General features: G+C 44.6%; 1 protein-coding gene and 1 long non-coding RNA gene across 5 annotated transcripts in view; both read left to right on the top strand.

Moving 5' to 3' along the window:
- MTRR (5-methyltetrahydrofolate-homocysteine methyltransferase reductase) overlaps nt 1–11,967 on the top strand; it is a 33,248-nt gene extending 21,281 nt beyond the window's left edge. For all 4 annotated transcript variants that reach the window (XM_039910647.1, XM_007659717.3, XM_007659716.3 and 1 more), the window contains 6 exons: nt 1,195–1,237; nt 2,236–2,410; nt 5,303–5,421; nt 9,185–9,277; nt 9,387–9,569; nt 10,806–11,967. In XM_039910647.1, the coding sequence (XP_039766581.1) occupies nt 1,195–1,237; nt 2,236–2,410; nt 5,303–5,421; nt 9,185–9,277; nt 9,387–9,569; nt 10,806–10,950 (758 nt within the window). In that variant the 3' untranslated portion in view covers nt 10,951–11,967. The remainder of the gene's footprint in view (nt 1–1,194; nt 1,238–2,235; nt 2,411–5,302; nt 5,422–9,184; nt 9,278–9,386; nt 9,570–10,805) is intronic.
- A 472-nt stretch (nt 11,968–12,439) lies between these two features.
- LOC114807626 lies at nt 12,440–22,318 on the top strand. Its single transcript, XR_003755673.2, has 5 exons — nt 12,440–12,891; nt 14,195–14,254; nt 16,231–16,310; nt 19,761–19,828; nt 22,082–22,318. It is a non-coding gene; the product is annotated as an uncharacterized LOC114807626 (long non-coding RNA).
- Nucleotides 22,319–25,148: the final 2,830 nt, after the last annotated feature.

The raw sequence follows: 25,148 nt of genomic DNA on the forward strand, positions 1-25,148 counted from the left end.
GTCGTTCAGTCAAGGCCCCTCCTTGGTTTCCGTAGCCAAAATGGGAAAAGCAATAATAATAATGTTGGTATTTGTTAAGCGCTTACTATGTGCAGAGCACTGTTCTAAGCGCTGGGGTAGACACAGGGGAATCAGGTTGTCCCACGTGGGGCTCACAGTCTTAATCCCCATTTTACAGATGAGGTAACTGAGGCCCAGAGAAGTTAAGTGACTCGCCCACAGTCACACAGCTGACAAGCGGCAGAGGCGGGATATCAGATTGAAGTTTTAATCAGGAAGAGATGAGCTTACTGACTCAAATGCCAGGTCCCATTCAAAATACTTTAAAAAAAACAGCTAAATGAGTAGGAACTGCCCGCATCATTTTCTTCTGTTCAACGTGGCTCCGTGGAAAGAGCCCGGGCTTGGGAGTCAGGGGTCATGGGTTCGAATCCCGGCTCCGCCACCTGTCAGCTGTGTGACTGTGGGCGAGTCACTTCACTTCTCTGGGCCTCAGTTACCTCGTCTGGAAAATGGGGATTAAGACTGTGAGCCCCACTTGGGACAACCTGATGACCCTGTTTCTACCCCAGCATTTAGAACAGTGCTCTGCACATAGTAAGCGCTTAACAAATACCAACATTACTATTATTATTATTATTCTGTTCCCACATTCCTTTATTTTTTATCAAGATAACTATTATTCCTCTCTTAAAGAGGCCCAGGCTCAATTATCTCAAATAAAAATGACGTGACGGCTCACAATTGTGTGTATCGAGAATTAATCCTCTTTATCGAGTGCTTGCCTTGTGCAGAGCACTGTATCACCAGCGTGGGAGGGCACAGTGTAACAGAGTCTCTAGACTCGATCCCTCCTCGCACGGAGTTTGCCCATATGTCCTTTTCGCTTCCTTTCTTGGAAAGGAGATAGTGGAGTAGTTGCATTTTAAATGAAGTAGCTTTTGCCAGTTTGCAGGTCGTATTCAAAATGCAATTTTTCAATGGATGAGATAAGGAAATATTTGTTATTTAGGGTATCCTAAGTTCACAGAAGCAGATAAAAGAGTTGAAGCGTGCTCTCCCAACCGCTCATCGTGCAGTGGACGCTTCAGAGATACCGTTGAATGATAGACCTAGATCTTTTTTCTCCTGTATCGTGAAGAAGATTAACATCCTTTTAAATGGCATTAACTGCTCGTTGGGTTTATTTTCCAGAACATCTTCCTAAGCTCCAAGCCCGACCGTACTCGTGTGCAAGGTATTGGCATTTATTTCCGTTCTGTGATAATTCTTCAGAGGAACTCGCAGAGCTTTTATCCACCTCGAATTACTCCGTGTTGCACTTTGAAGGATAGAGAGGTAGAGCAGTAGAACGCATTTCACTAAAAATGGGCCTTCCACTTTGCTTTCTATCACCCGTTGTCCAGAATCCCTCTAGCCCTCTGTTGCTTGGGCAGGGGAAATTGGTTTAAGACAGTGGGACCGTTCCTTCAGCTTGCTCTCCATCTGTGAAGGGAAAGAGAGACTTGTCTGTTGAAGAAAAGTCCTTTTGCAAGAATAGTAACGTGGGCACTTTGTTTCTGCTTTGGGAAGTCTTCGAAATCTCCTGCCAGTTGGAAAACTCTTTCGAGCTGGGTCTGGAGGCAAGAATGGTCATTTTACACAGTGAATGAGCATTTATGCCTGAACTTTTATTTAAAAAAGAGACCGACAGCATGAGTCCTATCTAATCTTGAAGCTCGAGCAGGTAACTAGAATCATCCTGCATCTTATTAGGAAGAATTTCTTGGTGGGGAATCACTGTAGCTTTGCAGGTTTTCCTTGGTACTGAGCAGCTGAGACTGAATCTTATTTGCGACCACCCCGGCAAAGCCAGCTCACTTCCTCCAGGAGGCCTTCCCAGACTGAGCCCCCCCTTTTTCCTCTGCTCCTCCTCTCCCCATCGCCCCGATTCCCTCCCTCTGCTCTACCCCCTTCCCCTCCCCACGGCACTTGGGGATATTTGTACATATTTATTACTCTATTTTATTAATGATGTGTATATAGCTATAATTCTATTTATCTATTTTGATGGTATTGATGCCTGTCTGCTTGTTTTGTTTCGCTGTCTGTCTCCCCCTTCTAGACTGTGAGCCCATTGTTGGTTAGGGATGGTCTCTATCTGTTGCCGGAATGTACTTTCCAAGCACTTAGAACAGTGAATGAATGAATTCCAGGGCAGGTGTTTGATCCCTCCACCCGTCTATGTCCTTGCAGTTCCAGTTTGTTTCATCCGGGAAAGTTGCACTTTGCGTTTAACATCGTGGAGTTTCCACTCTGCCCAGCCCGAAAAGGAGTGTGTACGGGGTGGCTGGCCAAACTCATCGCCCCCGTCCTGCAGCCCTACGGAAGTGCCCGGCGGGAAGGGGATGAGCAAAGCGTGGCTCCAAAGGTACACTCCTCGTTTGGGCGTCCTTAAACCGACGGCTTACTGGCCCCGGAGAAGGTGCTCTTGTCTCTCGGAACTGTCCTTATCCTCCTGCTGGTTGTGTTAGTGAGTTCATTTTGAAATGCGTATCTGTCTGTCATCTCTGTGACTTCCTTTCCCTTGATTTTATTTCAGAGGTAACTGGCGTGTTAAAGGCGCCACTCCCGCTCTTAAAGGGTCTCTGCGTCTTCTCCCCACTCCTGCGGGGAAGGCGCCACTCTCTGTTGACCCTTAAGATGAGGAAAGAGGTCTATGAGAATTCTTTCTCCTTGTAAATCATTGGCGATTTATAGTCGTGTTTCCCAACTGTTTTTGTTTATTTAAGATTCCTGAACTGAGAAGGTTTGCAGTCCTTAGGGTCTTCTGTTGTGAATTGGCACAGCCTGAGGGAAGAAAACAGCAGCTGGGAAGAGCCTTTCTGTTGCATCTTTACACTTTTCCAATTACTGCCTGAAGAGGGAAGAGTAGTTTTACAGTCTATTTTCTCTCAGGTTCATAATAAGTACAATGTCAGGCTTTGGGTAACAGCACTGTTGGCTAAAGGGGTAACATTGGCTAGAAGAGTTTAGGTTTTTTCTGGTATATGTTAATTTTTTTAATAGATGGGGTATTTTAAAACTAGGCTTGTCATTATTCGATGACGTGGCCGGTGGGAAGGGTTTTGGTAAGTTTCTATAAGTTGTATTTTGTTTTGTTTACCAAAGGGAAACCAAGAGTGTTTTTTTGTTTGTTTGTTCCCCCCCCTTAGAGAAAAATGGCAATACAGCCCTGGCTGCAGAGCATATGAAATATTGGGACTCGGCCAATTAGTTCAAACCTGAGTTTTCCTTATTTGCTTTATTGAATTAGTGGCAGATTGTAAAATGAAACTCATTTGATATCGTACACGATCAGCGCTGCTAAATTTCTAAAGCAAATCTCAGTTCAAATTACTAACTAATAAAATAAAGCTATGTTTATTCGAGCAATAGAGAATAAGACAGATTCCTTGATTTCTAACATCATCGTGCAAGTGGAGGACGTCAGGTTGATTCCAGGCTACGACACTTCTCGAGTTCCCCATGTTTGGAGTGTGGTCAAGGGCTGATTTGGGGTTGGGGTTTGGGGTTTATCGTTTTCCTTCCCTCTGTGGTTTTTCAAACTGTAGTTCGTTTTTCTGTTGCCACTCCTTTCCGTCCTCTCAGTTGACTGTACCGAAGGCTGGGTCTTCCTGGGAAAATTCTGAATGCCGGAATCCAGGTGATAACGCAATCTGACTTGTTAGATCACCTCAGAGGCCTACTTCTTGATGAAACCCCTCATTAAGGAAAACTCTCTTATAGTGTCCATACCTGGATCACCGCATATATGCATACAGTAGTTTCATTCAAAATCAATCATATTGGGTGCTTACCGTGTGCAGACCAGTATTGCCGTGGTAGAATACAATGCAGTAGAGTTGGTAGACACCCCAGATTTCCTCCGGATAGGAGCCCGTTGAAGAAGGTGGATCAAAAACAGGTGTTTTGGAACGGCCGAGTGTCCTTTTTCTTACAACCTGTGTGGTTATGAAGATCGGAATTGTGATGACACTTGGATAATATCCTCCTGGGTGTTAATTCTCATCACCCAGCTTGCCGGTTTTCCTGCATTCCCCGCCCCCTCCCCAACCCTGCGCTCTAGGGACTGAGGAGACCTCCACAGCTGTCAAAGAGGTGAACAGAGAACATTTGGGTGGGGAGCGTAGGGGAAAAGGTGGAGGGAGTTTGGCAGAATACTAATCGTGCTTTTCAATCAGATGTCTGAGTTGATGTCCAAGTTTCTGTAGCAGGCTCAGTGTATTCAAACTGCAGTTAGCCTTTAGCCTCCTCTGACTTTTAGGTTAAACAATCAAGAATCGTTTCCGCACACTGCGAGAACTTTGTTTGAAGATGCCTTCACGGTCGAGGCCACCTGCCTGTGCGAAGCGGTGTATTGTAACACCGCAGCAATGAATCCAGATGGGCTGGAGTTGCCGAAAGAATATTCCCTTGTGACGACTTGCTTTCTTGTCCACGTGCGTCATCAGTCAGTCAATCGATGGCGTTCGCCATGTGCTTATGCGTACAGAGCGTTGCACTACGGTTTGGGAGAATACAGTACAACAGAGTTGGTAGATATGATACCTGCCTACGACGAACTTATAGACTAGAGAGGGAGACCGACATTGATATTAAAAAAGAGAGATAAATTTGAAGAAAGCGGGCATTGTTGCAGAACTGTTTCTCTTTTACTGGGTGAGTTTCTTCTATATGAGATGATAGATCTCCTAGCAGGCGAACCTACAGAGATCGTTCTAGAGAGAGACAGTGGAGCTCTATGGACAGAACGCAAGCCCGGGAGGTAAAACCTCTGAGTTCTAGCTCGGGCTCGGTTACTTGCCGGCTGGGTGGCCTTAGGTAAGCCACAACTCCTCTGTGCCTCAGTCTCCTCACCTATATAGTGGCAATAAAATACCAGTTCTAACTCCATTTTAGACTGTGACCCCCCCCCGCCCGTGGGACCGATCAGCTCACGTATACCCCTGTGGTTGACACATAGTGCTTGATAAAGACTATAATTATTACAACTCAAAAGTGTATTTGGGAAAAAGAAAGTTTAAGACTTAGAAAATAAGGCTACGGATTTTCTCCCAAAATAACAGATGTTTTCCAAGATTAGGGAAGGTTTAATATGGTTGGTTTTACCAAAAAAAAGTTGGTCTTTTTTTCAGGGAAAAAAAATGGAATAGTCAGGGTCTTCATTCAGAAATGCCTTATCATTATTGATCTTCATCTCATCCTCGTGGTGCATTTTAACTTATTTTGGAAGAACGTAACAGTGTCTTTTTAATTTCAGATCACCATTTTTTCACGAACAACAAATTCTTTCCACCTACCCAGTGATACTTCAGTCCCTGTTATCATGGTGGGTCCAGGAACTGGAGTGGCACCGTTTATTGGTTTTCTCCAACATAGGTAGGTGTTGCTTTATTGATTACTTTAACAAAGAACCACACTTGGGAGTATTGGGAAAATGGTCATTCCCCCCACCAGAGTTGGGTGAAAATGTAATAGGTGAGAAGCAGGATGGCCTAAGGGCAAGAACATGGCTTAAGAGTCAGAGGACCTGGTTCTAATTGGAGAAGCAGCATGGCTCAGTGGAAAGAGCCCGGGCTCGGGAGCCAGAGGTCATGGGTTCGAATCCCAGCTCTGCCACTTTACAGCTGTGTGACTTTGGGCAAGTCACTTCTCTGTGCCTCGGTTCCCTCATCTGTAAAATGGGGATTAAGACTGTGAGCCTCATGTGAGACAACGTGATTACCCTGTATCTACCCCAGCGCTTAGAACAGTGCTCTGCACACAGTAAGCGCTTAACAAACAAATACCAACAGTATTAATTTTGACTTCACCACTTGCCTGCTGGGTGATGACCTCAGACAGGTCACAACTTCTGAAAGGTTTTAATCTGAAAGGTTTTTAAACTCCGAAGTCAGTAGATTTGGTGTCGACCGCTGAATCTGCATATTGACTCCTTGCATTCGTTTCTAATTTCTCCAGTGAAGTTTCGAGGAATAGGCGATGAAGTGTCAGTAGTGGGAAAGAGCCTTGAAGTATTTTCGTAAGAAACATATAATTGAATGGTTGCAGCATCGAGTGCTTTCCTCCTTGACTTTTGGAGGGAAATGTTTGAAAGGCCTGGCTTTCGTCGATTGTGACGACGTTCAAGAGCTTAATGTCATTGTCCTGACTTCCAGGAGTGGCTGTCCAAAGTGCTAGCCGCCAGTTATAGCCACCGGCAGTCAGGGGATGCCCATGTTCACAAAATAAAAATAGTAATAATAGCACTTTTAAACCCTTACTACGTATGCACCAAGCACTGTTGTAAGCACCGGGGTAGATAGCGATTAATCAGGCCCAACACAGTCCCTGTCCCACAGTGGACCTCGTAGTCTAAGTAGGAGGGATTTAACCCCCATTTTACAGGTGAGGAAACTGAAGTTCGAAGAAGTTAGGTGACTTGCCCGAGGTCACCCAGCAGAGACGTGGCAGAGTCGGGTTTTAGTCCTCTCTCCTTTAGGGCATGCTGCCTCCGTATACCCCTTCGCTGTCCTCCTTTCCCTTTCCTACAGGGAGTGCCCTGCTCCTAAGAGGAAGCAGACCGGGGGGAGGGTCAAAATGCTTGGGAAGGAGAGATGGTGGAAGTCCAGGCCTTTTCCAAGGCCACTGCCTGTCCCCAGTCTCACATGGCAATTCTCAGTTGCTGCTTGGGAGCTAATGCACAATGGAACCCTGCATATGATTTTTTGCCAGGCTGGCTAGGCTGATACAGAACGAGAATCAGATTGCCTTCTCTGACTCTGGCAGCATATATATATACACACACACACACACATATATTCATCTACTTCTCAGGTAATATATATTATATATATATATATATATTACATATACATATATATGTGTATATTACCTGAGAAGTAGATGAATGGCAAGGTGTGATGCCAGAGTTTATTCTAGAACATTGTGTCTCAAGAATCAGCCAGCCCTGATAGGCTGCAGCAAACTAAAAGGACAAGTCACCGGAAGATGAAAAAAAGTAGCTCGGAGAAGCAGCGTGGCCTAGTGGAAAGGGCACGGGCCTGAAAGTCAAAAGACCTGGGTTCTGATTCTAGCTCCGCTCCTCGTTTGCTGTTTGACCTTGGGCAAGTCGCTCAAATTCAGTGCTTCAGTTACCTCATCTGTTAAAGGGGAATTAGGACAGCTCCCCACGCGGGACATGGACTCTGTCCAACCTGATCATCTTGTGTTTAGGACAGTGCCTAGCAAATAGTAAGCCCGCAACAGAAACCAGAAGAACAAAAAAACAAAACTTCTTGTGGCATATCGCCCTAAGAAATGGCTTGGATACAGCTTGGAACCTGCCCAAGACTTCGTAGGCTTTCTAGTCTTAATTTCTGGCATGGTAGACAGGTGCAGCCTATGCACCTTGATGAGGTAAGGAAGGGGGGTCTGATCTGCATGGAGGCAGACTTGCGAAGCCACGGCTCGACAAATCGTAAAGCTCCGTATGGATCAACTTTACCACGTTACCTCTAGCCTTTAAATACCCTCAGACTAAAGCACGTGTTTTTTACGATCAAAAATTGTTTAAGCAGAAAATGTTAATTCTCAAATCTGGACTTTCCCTTTTCTGGAGCAAGATCGCAGCTAGGTAGAAGTATCAGAGATCACATTGGCACTTGCATCCGGAAGCTGATGGAACCTTGATTTAAGTCGATCCATTCTGGTCCAGAAACTCGCTTTTAGCATTTTTGTGGACTATGGTGAAGTGCTTAAATAGTTGAAATTGGTCCCAAATGAAATGAAAGCTTTGTCATCGAACAGCAACCTATTTTCCAAGGACTCAAGTAGTGCTTGAAGAGTAGTACACTTTGTACCAGTGTGTGTCCTGTGATTTGGTAAAATCACTTATGTAATTTTATTAGTTTCTTGTGGTGGTGGGGGGGTGGGGGGGCAGCTCCACCCCCAGAATCAGCTGGTTTCCTTCTCCAACATAGTAGTTCTTGGAAAATCGGTTTTCCTTAAGGATTGTTAGGAAAACAACTTGTGTTACCTCAGCTTCTTCCTATGTGGAAACAGTGGAGACTCCCCGCCCGCCGGGTCATGCACCGCTTCCAGGGAATGGAAGAGGAAGCCTGTTCCAGGAGGCTGTGCTCCCCTCTGACCCCCTAATCTCCTTCCCTTCAGCTTCCTTATTCCTTTTGGCCAAATGCTGGGTAGGCTGAGGAGACAGGTATCTTGCGGGGTCACAACATGCCAACAGAATTATGAATTTATTGCAGAATCCGGGTCTTTCAAGGATTCCGTGAAGGATTCCGATAGCAGAGCCAAGCCTTTTAGCGTCATCTTATGTCGGGAATATATTTCCGCTGAGATGCAAACTACTTTCTGAAGAATCGCTTCCCAGAAAAACCAGATAACCCAGGCTGACTGAGATTTCTTCTTAATAGAAAACTAGTGGTGTTTTTCCTCCAAATTTTCTTGCAAAAGAATAAAATAGAGTTTATTTGTCTTCTATGTAGATGCCCTCAAGAATTCCCTAATTTCTCACGTCTACATGGTCAGGGTAGGGATTAAGTCAGAGTGGGTTTCTTGGGATAATTCCCTGAAAATGGAAATAACTAGGGTAAATAGTACTTTATGTGCTATTTGAATTTTTTGCAGTTAGACATTGAAGAGGCTGAAAATTCCCTTTACATTGTCAGAAGGGGAGTTTCCCAAGACACGGCAAACATTGACTTGAAAGATGTATTACACCATGAAATCAAACTTTGGGTTTCATTCAATTTATCATGCTGTTGATTTTAAGGTCCGGTATTACGTTTTGAAAACCAGCCTCGACTCTTGAGAGATTATGTGCTTATTCTTATCATTATTTATGCTGAGCCATTTCTGTGTACAGCACGCTGAGTTCTTCGGAGAATTTATAGTGCCTAGTACAGTGGCGGACACCCTGTAGGCACTCAGTAAATGTTAATTGAACGAATGAACTTTAAACACGGAAGATTTATCACTATAAAATTGAAAACGTGGAAAGCAAAGAAGAAAATTGAGAGGGAACGAAGTTATTTGGCAAACCTTGTTGATTATTTTACCTTGCAGCCTGGAAGACTGAATTTATGTATTAACCAGAAAGGCTTCTTCCTTTTCTTCCTCCCTCCCCCACGCCCCCCAATAGACAGAAGCTCCAAGAACAGTATCCAAATGGGAGCTTTGGAGAAATGTGGCTGTTTTTTGGCTGCAGACATCGGGATAGAGATTATCTGTTCAGGTAGGTAAGGATTTGCAATGATTGAATGATTCTCCTTAACACCAGGTCATTGTAAGGTAGGCGGGAGCTCTCGGAACACCATAGTTACTCAGCGCACGTTGCATTTCAGAGATGAGCTTGGACGTTTCCTTCAGAATGGCACTTTGACTCATTTGAAAGTCTCCTTTTCAAGAGAGGTTCCCGATGGGCCGGAAATTGCCTCGCCAAAATACGTGCAAGACAACCTTCGTCTTTGTGCTCGGGAGGTGGCAAGAATCCTGCTCAGAGAAAAGGGTTATTTCTACGTGTGTGGGTGAGTGCTTTTAACACTAGAATCCCAAATAGAGGAGTCAGTCACCTTATTTAAGAAATGGGAAACTTTGAAAAGCATCCAACAGCCGGTTAGCCTGTGTAATGATGAAAAATTCCTTTCTACAGTTTGAATAGGAACCTAAGTGCTGAGATTACATTTAGAAAAACAAGATCATGTCTTCGGTTGGGAAAGATATTGAGCTTTTGCACGCTGTTAAAATAGAAAACCCAACACAGACCATCCAGATTTAAAGTCCACGGAGGATCTGCTCCGCGTCAGTAAGAGTAGCCTCCCAGTTAAACCAATCGAGGGGGGAGGGGAGGAGGGGGAAAATGCTCTTTTTCTTTCTTACACAAATAAATCATGCCATTCACCTGCCAGGAATAAAAAGCAATACCCTCCTACCCCCATAGTAGTGTATGAGATTAGATTTAGACCCTCTAGACCGTAAACTGATTGTGGGCAGGGAGCGCGTCTACCAGCTCCATTGCTCTGTACCCTACCAAGTGCTGTGCACACAGTAAGTAGCCCTCGGTAAGTACCGCTGATCGGTGATGGGCGGAAATCGGAAATCTCACTTCCCAGACATATTCAGCTTTATTTCTCCCTCTCCTGCCAGGGAAGACACATTTCCCTGGGTAGAGAAAAGGGTCGTCCTTTACTCCCGCTCCTCACCACGGGACAGTAGCAGCGAGGTCCAGCTTGGCAACCATGAGTCAAGCAATCAGTGATACTTAGCGAGTGCTTACTCTGTGCAGAGCACTGTTCTAAGCGCTTGGGAGAGTATAGAATGGAGGATTGATCCCCGCCTTCGGGGAACTGACAAACTAGTGAGGAATATACAGCCTGCTGAAGAGCTGAGTTGGGTTGAGACCTGCACGAGAACTGCGTTTTGCACTCCTGCCTAGCCCGTACTCGCAACCCGCCCATCCACACCCAACTCGGAACTGTAATGAAGGGAACTGTGCTGGAGCCGATCTGTATTCAGGTCACACCTCTCCCATCCCCCAGATCCAATGCATAGCCACGTAGGGACTCGGCTCACTAGCGGCTCTGTCGGTCTTTAGGTCTTCTATCGCCAGACTCCCATGAGAAATCAGCAGTGGCCTTTGAATGACACCGTCATATCATTATGGCGTGAACTGCGCTTCTTCGTATCACAGGCGGTAGGCATGGCCGATGATTTTCAAAATCTATTGCTAAATAGGAAATGTCTGTAATTTTTTTTTCTTTTAGTGACGCCAAGAACATGGCCAGAGATGTAAATGATGTTCTAATAGAGATCTTAACCAGTGAAGCGGAAGTTGAAAAATTAGAAGCATTGAAAATATTGGCCACTTTAAGGGAAGAAAAACGCTATCTACAAGATATCTGGTCTTGAAGCCTGGATTCCGCATTCAGGAAATAAAGGAAGACCGTCACGCCGGTTCAGCCCCGGGTACTTCAAGAAGACCGTCGTACTGCTTGAGATTAGTCCTTAGTTCACATTACTTTATTTGCTTGGGGGAACTTTCTAGAACAGACATAGCACATGCCTCTGGGCGTTCTCATCAATGGCATTCTTGAACATCGCTTTTAAAACAACTTAAGTAATGAAATATGAATTAGGGGGTTTGCTGCAACAAGTGACCCGTAAATCCGGTGTAGGGTTAGCGTGGGCATCTCAGTGGTCCGATCTCTCTTGCCTCCGAACGGAGGATCCCAGACGGAAATGACCGTGGAGCCGGATCCGAACAGAACGCTGCCGTGTGTGCCGTCCACCCTCCGACCCCCTCGCCCGGGATCGCCGGCCCGCTCGTTTTCAAACTGATGGCTGAAACGCACATCGAAAGAATATATCGCCACGTTTCATCCAGGTGTTTACAAACGATTAACTTATTGCCAGAATAAAGTATTTTGAAATAGTTATTTTTCTATCTATTTTAATGCAGATTACATATATGAAAATCCGCTTGAAATGCTGTTGGGCTAAGGATTTGACAAGCTCCTGTTCTTCCGTTTTAAGGAGAAAACTGCTTCAGATAAGAAAGAACTTTAGAGGTAGCAATTCATTTACTGAGTTACCACGTTAATGTGCCAAATTTTTGCCTTTAGTCTTTTAATGGTAGCTTTTCTCGTTCTAGTTTCTTTCTGGAAAGGGAGTTAGAGAAAATAAGGATGTAGAAGAGACAAAACTCTAATTCTTAAAAGGTCCAGGCCAAACTGCCAGTGGCTGTCATGCCCTGAAGAAATGTAACGGACAGACCCAAGCCTCAGATTCCATTTCTCTTATGGCAAGTTGTTTGGAAATAATTTACAGCTGCAGGTCTAACGCAGGCGTGGGCGATTTCGGTCAGGGGCCGTGTCTCACACGATATCCGGTGTTCACAATTCCCGTCAATAAAATTCATTACGACTACTGTGTCTGTGACTACTTCACTATCTCGTTAAAAGATTTATTTGGCCCTACCTGCTTCTGAATGTTCTTTTTCAGTTCACCATCCAGCAGCTGCTTGATCGCTCTCCTCCCCTTTCTTCACATGCCCACCAAGGCTGGGGAACCGACTGCCATCGCAGACCTCGTCGATCACGATGCCGTTTTGCCCATCTGCTGCAGCTTATAGGCGACGGCGATGAAACGACTCAGGAAGCCACATGTCACCTCTGTGATAGGTCCAGGTCAAACCGCTCTGTAATAATAATAATAATGTTGGTATTTGTTAAGCACTTACTATATGCAGAGCACTGTTCTAAGCGCTGGGGTAGATACAGGGTAATCAGGTTGTCCCACATAAGGGTGACAGTTAATTCCCAGTTCCAGATGAAGGAACTGAAGCACAGAGAAGTGGAGTGACTTGCCCACGGTCACACAACTGACAAGTGGCAGAGCAGGGATTCGAACCCATGACCTCTGACTCACAAGCTCGGGCTCTTTCAACTGACCCACGCCGCTGCTCAGTAGAAGGTGGGCTCTCCGTAAATTGGTAGCTTGGGATGAAGGGTGGTGGTTTAGTTTTGCCACACTCCACCGGAGTCCCAAAGAATATACTAGGCATTGTAATTCAAGTTTTTTCAAACACTTATTTTCTTATCCCTTTATCGCTGACTGGTTTATTGCCTGGAGAACAAGGTTTGGTTTAGGTTGCCAGTGAAAAGTCTTTGATTATTTCTAGGGCTATCCAGTCTTTGGGCTTATTGTCAGCCTTTAGTTGCCCTTTCCTGCCTCTTCAGTGACATCTGAAAGTCCCTCATTCATGAATTTTGAGTGAATTTTAGTGTACTTCTGTGTTCCTGAACTCTAACTGTTTTCTCTACAGATCGAGGAAGTCCCCCGCTGAATTAGGTGGGTTGACTAGTTGAGTTTTATGTGATCAACCTCTGGCGTTGGTATTTGAAATATTTTGCTTTATCTTAAAGTGAACACATTTGCAGTTGTTGCAGCTTCATCAGTGCTTAATAAAGGATTTCGTATGAAACCTCAATCTATTGCAGTTACTTTAAGGAAAAAAAAGACCCAAAGAAAAGACTGTTCCATCTTCTGATCCATCTTTTTTTTTCCCAAAAATGAATGGAGTGAATTTATTGAGAGAAGCAATAATTACATTCTGGCAAATCACTCTCTCCTCTGGACAATTCTGCCAATAATGCAAGATTTTCCAGGGAAGAGAGGGAAGGTCCAAAATGTAGTTATTTTCCTTGTTTGCTTGCACTATACCTTTTTGTTATTCAGCTCAACTTTCCGCAGGTTCATAGGTTTTCTCCCAAAATTTCAACTTACTTTAATCAGTTGCCACTTACACCAGATACTGAAAAGGAGTCTATTCTGCTCAATTTGAACTATAATTTTTAGTTGTAATCTGCACTCTAGGGATTGTTGTTTCTGTCTTGTGATTTTTGATTAATTTTTTTATTGTCTTTTGCCTGGACTGACTTTTGCTTCATCATGTCTAATCTGAATGATGGGTTCATGCAGGTGACCATGGGTTTACTCGCATATTAGCTTTACGTTGTGTGTTTTGTATTGGCTGAAGGAAGAGAAGAGTGATTTATTCAGGGTGCTCAGAGGTGTACCTTTCCATGCAATTTCTTTATGGTTTAGTGGATGATCTTGTAAAACTCTCTGCCCATTGTTTGGGTGTACAATACTACCGACCTATTTTTTCATCTGCCGAAGCAGCATGAGATAGCGGTTAGAACGCGAACCTGGAAATCCGAGGGTCATGGCTTCTAATCCTGGCTCTGCCATTTTTTTGCCATGTGGCCTGAGTCAAGTCACTTCACTTCCCCATGCCTCAGTCTCCTCATCTGTAAAATGGGGATTAAGACTGTGAGCCCCATTTGGGACAGGGACTATGTCCAACCTGATTTGCTTGGATCCACCCCAGCGCTTAATACAGTGCCCGGCACATAGTAAATGCTTAAAAATAACACAATTATCATTATTATTAATGGAAATTATTTTGTGATATGGTAATTTGGGTTCTACTTGATTTCCACAGTTTTAATCAGTCAGGCGAGCAATAGTAGGCATTGGGGGTGTCCGCTCTAGGTCGAGCACGAACTAAATGCTTGGGAGAGTATTGTAGTTAGAAGACATGCTACCTGCCCTCAGGGAGCTAATCAAAACTACTTATTTTGCATTGTAGAGAGACAAAAATGAACACTTACAAATGAGGGACCCTGAGAAGGGATTTCATATTTCTACGGTAATGTTCAATTTATATATTTATGAAATAGCCATCATGATAAATATTTTCCACCTTGGATAGAGGCATTAATTCAACTGTTAATAAAAGCAGTCTAACTTGTCCTGGTGCTAAATCAATTCTTCAAGGCTTTCATCAACATTTTATTTAATGCTAACATTTTTCTTTTTAAATACACTTGGCTGACATTTTAAGACTGTGAGACCTCCAAAAAGTTTTGACATCCACTATATTTTCATAATGACGGTCTGAAGAGTTGACTTAGTTTGAACAAGTTTTTGCTGATCTTTTGCAGAAGGGAAGATCTTTTTTTCCCAATCTATTACATTACCTAAAGAGTATTATATGTGTGTTATCTTCTGTGTGTGAGAAGCAGCGTGGCTTAGTGGAAAGAGCACAGACTCGGGAGTCAGAGGACGTGGGTTCTAATCCCGGCTCCGCCACTTGTCTGCTGTGTGACCTCGGACAAGCCACTTCTCAGTGCCTCAGTTACCTCGTCTGTAAAATTGGGGACTAAGACTGAGCCCCACGTGGGACAACCTGGTTATTTTGTATCTGCCCCAGCACTTAGAACGGTGCTTGGCACAAGGTAAACATTTAACAAAAACCATCATTATTATCTAGTCTCACTACTCAAATATGGTTTTACCCCTGAAGCTACGTGACACAACTAAGAGCCACCGTGGCCATATTTAACGCTCCACCATTCTTAACGAAGGAGTTCTCATGGGAGTAAACTAGAAATTCGTATTCCCACCCTTCCATATTTCTTTTTCATTGTCTTAAAATAGCAATCTAAGCTATTATGCTCCAATACCATCTGGCAGCTGAGACTCATTCACTCTCTTTTCCTTCCCATTTCTTTAAAATCAAAAGCTGTTCGAGTGGAGAAGACAAGTTTTAAGACATAAACATGTTTCCCCTGTGTATTTTTCATGCCGCTTTGTTTTTCTCTCACCAAAGTGCCTCTTTAAGCTAAGTCTCTACCTTACTGAGTGGGGAATGACATGAAGTATTAGTGTCTAAAGGATGTCTAGAGAAGCAGCGTGACCTAGTGGAAAGATCCCCAGCCTGGGATTCAGAGGACCTGGGTTCTAATCCTGGTGCCGAGTGCTTTGCCTTGTGACCTTGGACAAGTCACTTAACTTTTCCATGCCTCAGTTCTCCTGTTCTCCTTCCTACTTAGACTGTGAGCCCCATGCGGGACTAGAGACTGCGTCCAACCTAATTCACTCGTATCTACCCCAATGCTTAGAGCAGTGTTTGACAGCACTGAAAAAAATATCGTTTTTTTTTTTTGAAAAGTAACATACCTTAATGTATTCATCCAGAGAAGAAAAAAGGAGTTTGGCTCAAGGCGGAAAGTGTAATTTGCTTGCGCGTCACTGCTTATTTGGTGTCTTCTAAGCGTTTAATGCACCCAGTGGGCGGTTACCAAATGCTATTACTAAGGCCTGATTGTCTCAAAGTTGACCCCAGAATCCAAGTAATGTGTAATTTTCTTGAGAACGGGGATCTCGTCTACCATTATCCTCTCCCGAATGCTTAGTGAAGTGCTTGGATTGATTTGTGACAGGAAGAAGGGGAGAGAGGCTTTGATAACAGTGTCCCGTTGAGTATTCCCAAGTCAATAAAGAGGCAGTCTCTACCGTGAACTCCAGGTCTTCAGCCCTCTCAGAGAAACTGTGCAAAACTCCCCCGTTTCTCACTGATGGGCCGATCCGATACTCGGAACCCTGCCTACGGAATGATTTGCCAGACGACTCTTTCTCTGCTGTCTGGTTGCTTGCACAAACGAGGCCCGTGTTTCCGAAGATTTGAAGCCCGATTTGTTCAGGGTGGCCCAGTGACCTTGACATCACCTTTTGATCGGGAGGAAGACATCTGTGGGGCAGAAAAATCCATCAGAGTTGGTCTTAGATGTATTGTCTATTTCTGGTTTTTCACGCACACATGACATATTTACTCTTGTTTAGATAAAAGTTCCGCTGTCCTTGTCTGCTCCCTTGGATTTGCCAGCATTGTCTTTCAAGTATATCACTGGACCATCCATCAGGTGTGTGTGTGTGTGTGTGTGTGTGTGTGCGCGCGGTGGGGGGAGCCTCGCATCACTTCAAAGTCTGAATCTCCATGAGTCCACTGAGTATGGTAGTGTGTATGTGCTCCAGATGCCTTCTTAATATATTCCCGGATGAAATGTCTGTCGCTGCCTGTGGCATTCTGTTTTCCATACTGATTACCTTCTGTGTGAAGAAATATTTCTTATATTTCCGAAGGCCTTGCCATTTCCTGCTTCCCACTCTCTTTTGTTTCTACCAATCCCATTTTCAGAGGTATCCGATTTTTCCTGTCTCTGATGTGTTACTGTCCGTACCAAACCCCTTCTTTTTGTATGTTTGTGAGGTCATTCTCTTTTTTTTAATTTATCCTGCTCCTGGCAAAATGGTACAGTTAGAAGATGAGGCCATGCAGTGGACTACCTTGCAGTGTTCATTATTAATAAGAATAATACTGATGGTATTTGTTAAGCGCTTACTATGTGCAGAGTGCAGTTCTAAGCACTGGGGTAGATACAGGGTAATCAGGTTGTCCCACGTGAGGCTCACAGTTAATCCCCATTTTCCAGATGAGGTAACTGAGGCACAGAGAAGTTAAGTGACTTGCCCATAGTCACACAGCTGACAAGTGGCAGAGCCGGGAGTCGAACCCATGACCTCTGACTCCGAAGCCCAGGCTCTTTCCATTGAGCCACACTGCTTCCCATTATGCTGGCCTCTTTGCTTCCCTCCCTGGATTTAACATTTTATCTTAAAATTACATTTCCAGAAATATGAATTGGTGTCTAAGTATGCACGTACGTTTGCTCCTTCTTGGGCACCTGTACCCCTCACCTTTGGTTAGCAAGCAGTGCCATTTTCTGGATCACACCAGGTGTCCATCCCCTTGATTCTATTTATCGTGACTGAGTTGTCTTATTTTTGTCTGTCTGTCTCCCCCGATTAGACTGTAAGCTTGCAAGTGGGCTGGGATGGTCTCTATCTGTTACCGAATTGTACATTCCAAGCACTTAGTATGATGTTCTGCACATAGTAAGCGCTCAATAAATACCACTGAATGAATGAATGAATCCAGCTCAGTGTCCTGTCTCCAGCTTCCTGGCACTGGCAACGGGAAGGTTGGAAGAACCTACGCTCGATCGATCGTATTAATGGAGCACTTACTGTGTGCGGGGCACTGTACTAAACACCCGGTAGAGCACAATATAACCCGTTCCCTGCCCACAAGAGTTGTCCTTGATGTTTAAGGAGGCTCTGTTTAACATTCCTAACTCTCCTCTGGTGATCCCCTATGGACTGCTCAGCCGCAGATTCATCCAAATTCATCATTTCTCCCCGTGACTTCCTGCGATAAAAAATCCTTTGTGCTCACTGCCGGCCATATGGAGTGTTTCCTCTGGTATATTTTGAAAGTTAATTGGCGATTATCTGGTAAAAAATACTAATTTGAGAACTGATCCCGCCATTTTGGGCGGTAACCTTAGAAAGACGATTTCCTAGTAACCTTTGTAAGGGAGGATGGGGAGAACGTGGAATGGAACCCATGGAGCGTTCAAAAACTTACTCTTGGTCAGTAGCTATAGAACCCTCTTGATTCTATTTATCGCTACTGTTTTTGTCGGTCCGTCTCCCCCGATTAGACCGTAAGCCCGTCAAAGGGCAGGGACCGTCTCTATCTGTTACCGATTTGTCCATTCCAAGTGCTTAGTACAGTGCTCTGCACATAGTAAGGGCTCAATAAATACTATTGAATGAACCCTCCCCCACTGTCAGTGAGACAAACGGTAAAGATCTGAACCTCTTCTCCCTCTCTTTGCTTATCCTCTACTCTAAAAGCCCCATCCCACTTTTTTTTTGGTGGGGAGGAGGAGCTAGGGGGTCAACGATATCTGTGATGCTTATTCAAGCCATTGCTTTCCTCTCTCCCCACTGCAGGCAGCAGAGCTTTAGAAAAGCCTTAAACCTGAAGAAAAGGTGAAAAAAGCGGGGAGCTCAGTTGCTTTTTGCACCACCCCTCTCTTCCCAGCCAGAGCTCAGCAAGCTTAGGCCCAGTGAGGCAGCACAATGTTAAAAATAGCCCCAGGGAAATGTGTCCGCTGCCTTGATCAATGGGGAATGCTGGCAAAAGGACCCGGTTCTTTAATTAGATATGCGGAGAGCAAGGCCGCAGGTCAATATCGACCTCCTCTTTCCTTTCTTGGTCTTTTTTTCCACTTCAAATTGATTACAGCTATTTATCTTTGATTTGTAGTTCTAACTTTAGATTCATAAACAGGGAGCTAAAAACGCTCTGTGTACACCCTTGATTTATATTAAAGTTAGTTTTTGCTACTTAAAATTCCGTTTGGCTCTAAGAATGAGCGAGCGTTCTTCGTAGGTGATAGTTTTTGTTTACTCATCAAATGGGTTATTTGCCAGATGATCACTAATATCTTCTAAGTACGGAAGCTTCTTTGGAATACAGAATAGGCCGAGCACCTGTACAGCAGAGAAGACAGTGTAACCCGTATATAATGTATTTCGTTCAGAGGGTGTTTTCGTGTTGGGCTTGGCCATATTTGTTTTCGATGAGCCTTCCCGGAATAGTGTTTCATCGCCAGTTGAGACCCATCGCGTAAAAGTGTACTTGGAGCTGTGTAAATTCTGAAAATGTATTCTTTAACGGAAACATTCTCTGCGTCCTACGGTCGGACAGATTCTTAAAACTGGTATTGTGGGCGTAATCGATTAGATGTGTAAGACCGAAACGATAAAGCAAGCCAAGGTTTTAAAATACGAACGAAGTTGGATTAAGAGCAGAGACGTGAAAAAGCAGGTGTTCCCCCAATGTGAAAGATTTAAAGGAGAATCTGTGGTCCACTTGTTCTTGTCTACAGGCCCGGGCTTCTCCTCTGCTCTCAGGTCTCTTAATGACTTCAAAGAGCGATCTTTATACAGTTGGGTGGGAGGGGAAAGCAGTATGTCTGGCAAGAGTTAAGAGCCGAGTCCTAGACCATAGAGGGAAGTTAGGGAAAAGAGGAAAAGACTTCTTTAGCTTTCTAAAGGATGTTGCGGGCATGAGACTTTCTAACTAAGACAATTTGAAATAGAACTATTCGGAAAATCAATGTTATTTGAGTGTCTACTGTTTGCAGGCCGTCGTACTAAGTGTTTGGGAAAGTACAGTTCAACAGTCGATAGACACAGCTCCCTGTCGCAGGGAGCTTACAGTCTGCTTTCTAACTTGGCTACCACGGTCTCCCATCTAGGGATTCTCTCAGTGAGGTGATAAGGTGTTTTTGAGCTGTATGTTCTGATCCGAAAAAGATTACTGGACAGAGCAATAAATAATTAAATGTATCGCCGAGTATATGTAAGTGTTGAGGGTAGCCGGTGACCACCCAGAACTCATCAAGAAGTAGCTTGGGCTCGTCACCGGCAAACCACCCCTTTCCCCTTCTCCATTTCAGATCTCTCAGGACCAGGAAGTCATAGTGCTGAGACAGCGGACTGCCGGGCTGGCACCTGGCGTTGGCACGTGAGTGGTTCCGTGTTCGTAGGGTGCTGGGCTTTAATCGCAATAATAGTCATTATGAGGCTATGGGTTAAACACTTAGGATGTTTGGAACGCTATAAAGTGCTGGAGTAGGGACACGATAATCACAGTCCCTGTCCCACTTGGGGCTCGCAGTCTGGGAGGGAATAAAAGGGTTGTTGAATCCCCATTTTCCAGATGAGGGAAACTGAGGCACAGAGAAGGTAATAATAACTATGGTATTTGTTAAGCGCTTCCTATGTGCTAAGCACTTGCCCAAGGTCACACAACAGACCACTCGTGTGAGTCAGGATCAGAACCCAGGTCTTGTGACTGCCAGGCCCGTGCTCTTCGTTCATTCAATCGTATTTATTGAGCACTTGCTGTTTGCAGAGCACTGTACTAAGCGCTTTCCACTGGGTCATGCTGTTTTCCGGTGTGTGTGTCTGGGCTGTGGGCCCCCCCCATTCCTTCAGATTCTCGGATTTGAGGCTGGAACGCCAGCCAGGGCTCGGCACAGGCACGGGGGAGAGCTGGGCCGAGCTGGGCCCAAAGTGTGACCGACTGGGATACACATGTGAAAAAGTAAAATCCCACTTTATTCTAGTTTGTTCATTTTGGACCCACACAACCTCATGGGCTTGTGTTTAAACTATGTGCTCTTTAAACAGAGAAGAATTGAGCTCAGTAACTTTCATCACCGTCTTTGGATTATTCATCGTATTCAGTTAATATGATTTTGAAATAGGAGCAGGTATAGGTAGCCAAACTGAAGGAGAAAGGGAATACCACTTGAAGTCAATAACTGAACTTTGGGATTTAATCATAGGCTTTGAGATTAGGGTTTTGATTTTGAGTAAATAATATTCCTTATTTTGTTTGATGCTCTTTTTTACTATGAAATACGTATTTAAACTCACCGTGTATTTCGTGTGACCCTTTTTTTTTGCTTCTAAGGGGCCAGGCAGGTTTTCAGAGAAACCAGGTCAATCAAAAGGGGGAAGTTTTCCTGGGCCCCATAAGGAATTTTACGCTTGAGAGAATGGGAAAAAAAAGGGGGGGGCGTCTGAAATGAAGCCACATGGGAGAAGTCACTGTAAGAACGATTGGATTCCCACACCACATCACCAAGGACACTGACACATCGTAAAAACTCAGTTCAGGCAGTTGGTTCAGAATATACTCAGGTAGGAGCCCCCCCGAAAGCAGAACTGCAGCCAGTTGACTAACAAGTGGAGAAAAAGGCCACGCACTCCAGGCATGAGTCGGCTGGTGGCCATCTCTCTCAAGCTTCTCAGGGAATGGCCAGCGGCCAGTTCTCTTCTGATGTAAAGACAAAAAAAACCCCAAACAAACCAACAACAAAAACCTCCAGGTGAAAGATGAATAAATTACAAATCCATATAAAGTGATATTGGGGTACTGCTGGAGCCCGGAGCAATAAAACCCAGTCAAGCAGGATCTTGGTGCAAACTTGAAGGAACTTAGCTGTCCTATCCTCTGACAGGATTTCAGCACTCACCTATACAATTTGCCTTCCCACTAAATCTCAGTTCCCGTGACTTCTAGCGCAGAGAACAAGTCCCCGATCAAAATGGGGGAACGGAAGGCCCGGATCCAGACCAGGTTGAGGCAATTGTTGAAGGGTGGATCAAACAAAGGCTGAGGTGAGAAGGGGGTTGGAGAGAAAAATAGGACCTGGCTCCCCCAGACAATCACTAGAGAAGCAGACAAACACCCGGGGAACCCTAGGGAAACGCTGCTTTGATAGCAGACTGTGAGTGCTCCAGTTAACACTTGAGAGTATTAGTTACTGACACCTTTGCTTTGTCTCACAATTAGGAAAAGCTTTTCAAAAAAGAAATGTTTTCGCCCAACTACTTATGCAAACACATGTACTTAATTAAGTAGACTCATTTTCAACATCTGTTCCTCGTGGAAACCAAACAATATGACTCTGACTTCACCCTTTGAGGTCAAAAATATACCCAATCCTGAAGTGGAAATGACTACATTTCTTGCCGGTAAGATGAGTGCGTTAGGATTGCCGCAGCTCCGAACCTTTGTCTCGCAAGGCGTGTATCGTTTTACAAAGCACAAGGAGGAAAACCTTGCATTTGTGTAAATCCTGAGACAAAAAAATCAATTCAGGATGTGTGGAAAACAGGAACAGTAATTCTTTCAACAGAGTCTGTAGGTAGTTTCCTTTGTTCTCTCTTACAGCTGTCTTCATTTTTTTTCCACGTTTCTTTACAGAGAACTCGGTGGACTTGTTATTTTCATTTTTGGAAAGCATTTCAAAGAACCTCTTGCTGCCTTTAAATATGAAGTCAGGTTTAATTATTTAAATAGATGATTACTGTTATACAAGAAATGTCCAGTGGAGACTGCCGAAAGTAAACCTCTCTACTCCGGGGTGAGCTCAGCTCGGATCTCGACGGCATCGCTGGAACAATGCTTACGTTAGTCCTTAACGTGAGCGGTTAAAAACTCAATTAAAACTAGACCTTTTATTATTTCTTGACCGTGGGTATATTTAAATTCTACATACGTGAACTGCTCTGCGCTTTGTGGTCAGCTGGAACATTTAATACTAGGAATTTACAAGGAGAGAGCAATTAGACAATAATAATAATGTTGGTATTTGATAAGCGCTTACTATGTGCAGAGCACTGTTCTAAGCGCTGGGGGAGATACAGGGTCATCAGGTTGTCCCACGTGAGGCTCACAGTTAATCCCCATTTTACAGATGAGGTAACTGAGGCACAGAGAAGTTAAGTGACTTGCCCATAATCACACAGCTGACAAGTATTTGGCTTTTAAAATTTCAGTGTCGTTAATGGAACCCACCCCTGGAAATGTACCCATTTTAACCGTGCCTCCCACCTAAAGGAAAGTTGAGAGTCTTTTTATCATTTTGGGCCAAGGTAGATTTGTCCCACTTGGATTATGGGGTGAGTTTCCACGTTAGCCCGCTTGCTCTCCTCTCTCGGTCTCTCGCTCTCTCTCCAGTAACGTGAATGTGAGACTAGACGGGGGCTAAAGTCCTAGATAATCCTGGGATTTGTAGTTTAGGCCTACAGCACCAGCTTTGGGAACTTCCTCACACCTCAGTGTGCACTTTCAAGTACCGTCCCTACAAGCAGAATGGCCTAGTCGTTAGAGCGTGGGCCTGGCAGTCAGAGAACTGAGTTCTAATTCCAGCTCCGCCACTTGTCTGCTGTGTGTCCTTGGTCAAGTCACTTCACGTCTCTGGACCTCAGTTACCTCATCTGTAAAGTGGGGATTAAGGCTGTGAGCCCCACATGGGACAGGGATTGTTTCCAACCTGATTAGCTTGTTCATACCCAAGCACTTAGTACGGCGCCTGGCACACACTAAGCACCTAGCAAATGCCGTAAAAAAAAAATAAATTTGGCTCTCTCCCTGAGCTGTGCTGGAAGTGGTTCTTTAAAAAGAAAAGTCCATTTCCCAAACTTATGCCGCTCCAGCCTAAGTTCGTAGAACACTCGTCAACAAATTCTAATGTTAAGAGACTTGAGTCTCTTCAGAACTGGATGTCTTTGTTATAATAATTATTGTATTGACTTTCTGAGGTCTAACGGTCACGAAGGGGAGGGTTGTTGAATGGAGGGGTTGCGTGTACTTCAAGGGCCCCTGTGATTGCAAATTGTAAACACTTAACTCAGTTTAGGATAGGGGAACAATTCCAAGCTTAGTGCCAAATATTGACCACTCGCTCTCAGAAAACAAGTCGGGCGTCACCCCTGACTCCTTGCTGGCTTTTGACTTTCTCATTTTTCAATTGCTAAATCCTGCAGCTCATCCTGCGTGGCGATTCATAACTCCACCCCTTCCTTTCCACCGCCCTGACTGAAGTTCTTATTATCTCACAATTAGGCTACAATATCAGCTTTCACGTGGTCTTCCTGCTTCCGAGCTCTCCCCTCTTCAGTCTGTGTTCCACCCTGCTTCCTAGGTCATCATCTTAAAATGTTGTTTGGCACGCATCCTCTGCCCGAAACTCCCAGTGACCACAGATTCCCGCTTCGTCAAGAAGGAACTCCTCACCTTTTGCTTGAGGTTCTTCACTGGATTTCTCCATCTTCCCCCACTATTTCTCAGCTCGCATTATCTGTCCCTCCCAAGCCAGTTTATAATCATATCACACTCTTGGCAGGATACTCCTGCCCTTGTATCCTTGTTCGTTCTGTCCCACGTCCTGGAAGTCCCTCCTCCTTCAAATCTGCCACACCGCAGCTCTCCCCGTCTTGAAGGCTCTCTTAAAATCCCATAGCTTTCAGAAGACTTACCCTCGTTAATTTTTCACAGCCCGGATATGTTTCTCCACAACCTCCCTGAGCATAGACACGTATATAATCTAAGGATAATAATAATAATAATGTTGGTATTTGTTAAGCGCTTACTATGTGCAGAGCACTGTTCTAAGCGCTGGGGGAGATACAGGGTCATCAGGTTGTCCCACGTGAGGCTCACAGTTAATCCCCATTTTACAGGTGAGGTAACTGAGGCACAGAGAAGTTAAGTGACTCGCCCACAGTCACACAGCTGACAGGTGGCAGAGCTGGGAGTCGAACCCATGACCTCTGACTCCGAAGCCCTGGCTCTTTCCACTGAGCCACGCTGCTTATATCCTTGTGCGTTCTGTTCCACGCCCTGGAAGTCCCTCCTCCTTCAAATCTGCCAGACCACTGCTCTCCCCATCTTGAAGACTCTCTTAAAATCCCATAGCTTTCAGAAGATTTACCCCCGTTGAATTTTCCACAGCCTGGATATGTTTATCCCCAACCTCCCTGAGCATAGACACATATATAATCTAAGGATAGTAGTTATACATATTATAATAATTATTATTATGCTATTTGTTAAGCACCTACTATGAGCCGGTCACTGTAGTGAGCACTGGGGTGGATCCAAGCAAATCGGGTTGGATGCAGTCTCTGTCCCATGTGGGGCTCACAGTCTTAATCCCCATTTTACAGATGAGGTAACTGAAGCCCAGAGAAGTGAAGTGACTGGCCCAAGGCCACCCAGCAGACATGTGGCAGAGCTGGGATCAGAACTCATAAACTTCTGACTCCTAGGCCCGTGCTGTATCCACTGTTCCATACTGCTTCCGCATATATATATACATATATATAATAATGTTGGTATTTGTTAAGCGCTTACTATGTGCAGAGCACTTTTCTAAGCGCTGGGGGAGATACAGGGTCATCAGGTTGTCCCACGTGAGGCTCACAGTTAATCCCCATTTTACAGATGAGGTAACAGGCACAGTGAAGTGACTTGCCCACAGTCACAC

The sequence above is a fragment of the Ornithorhynchus anatinus genome, chromosome X3 (genome assembly GCF_004115215.2).
Source record: "Ornithorhynchus anatinus isolate Pmale09 chromosome X3, mOrnAna1.pri.v4, whole genome shotgun sequence".
In the NCBI taxonomy this organism is placed as follows: domain Eukaryota; kingdom Metazoa; phylum Chordata; class Mammalia; order Monotremata; family Ornithorhynchidae; genus Ornithorhynchus; species Ornithorhynchus anatinus.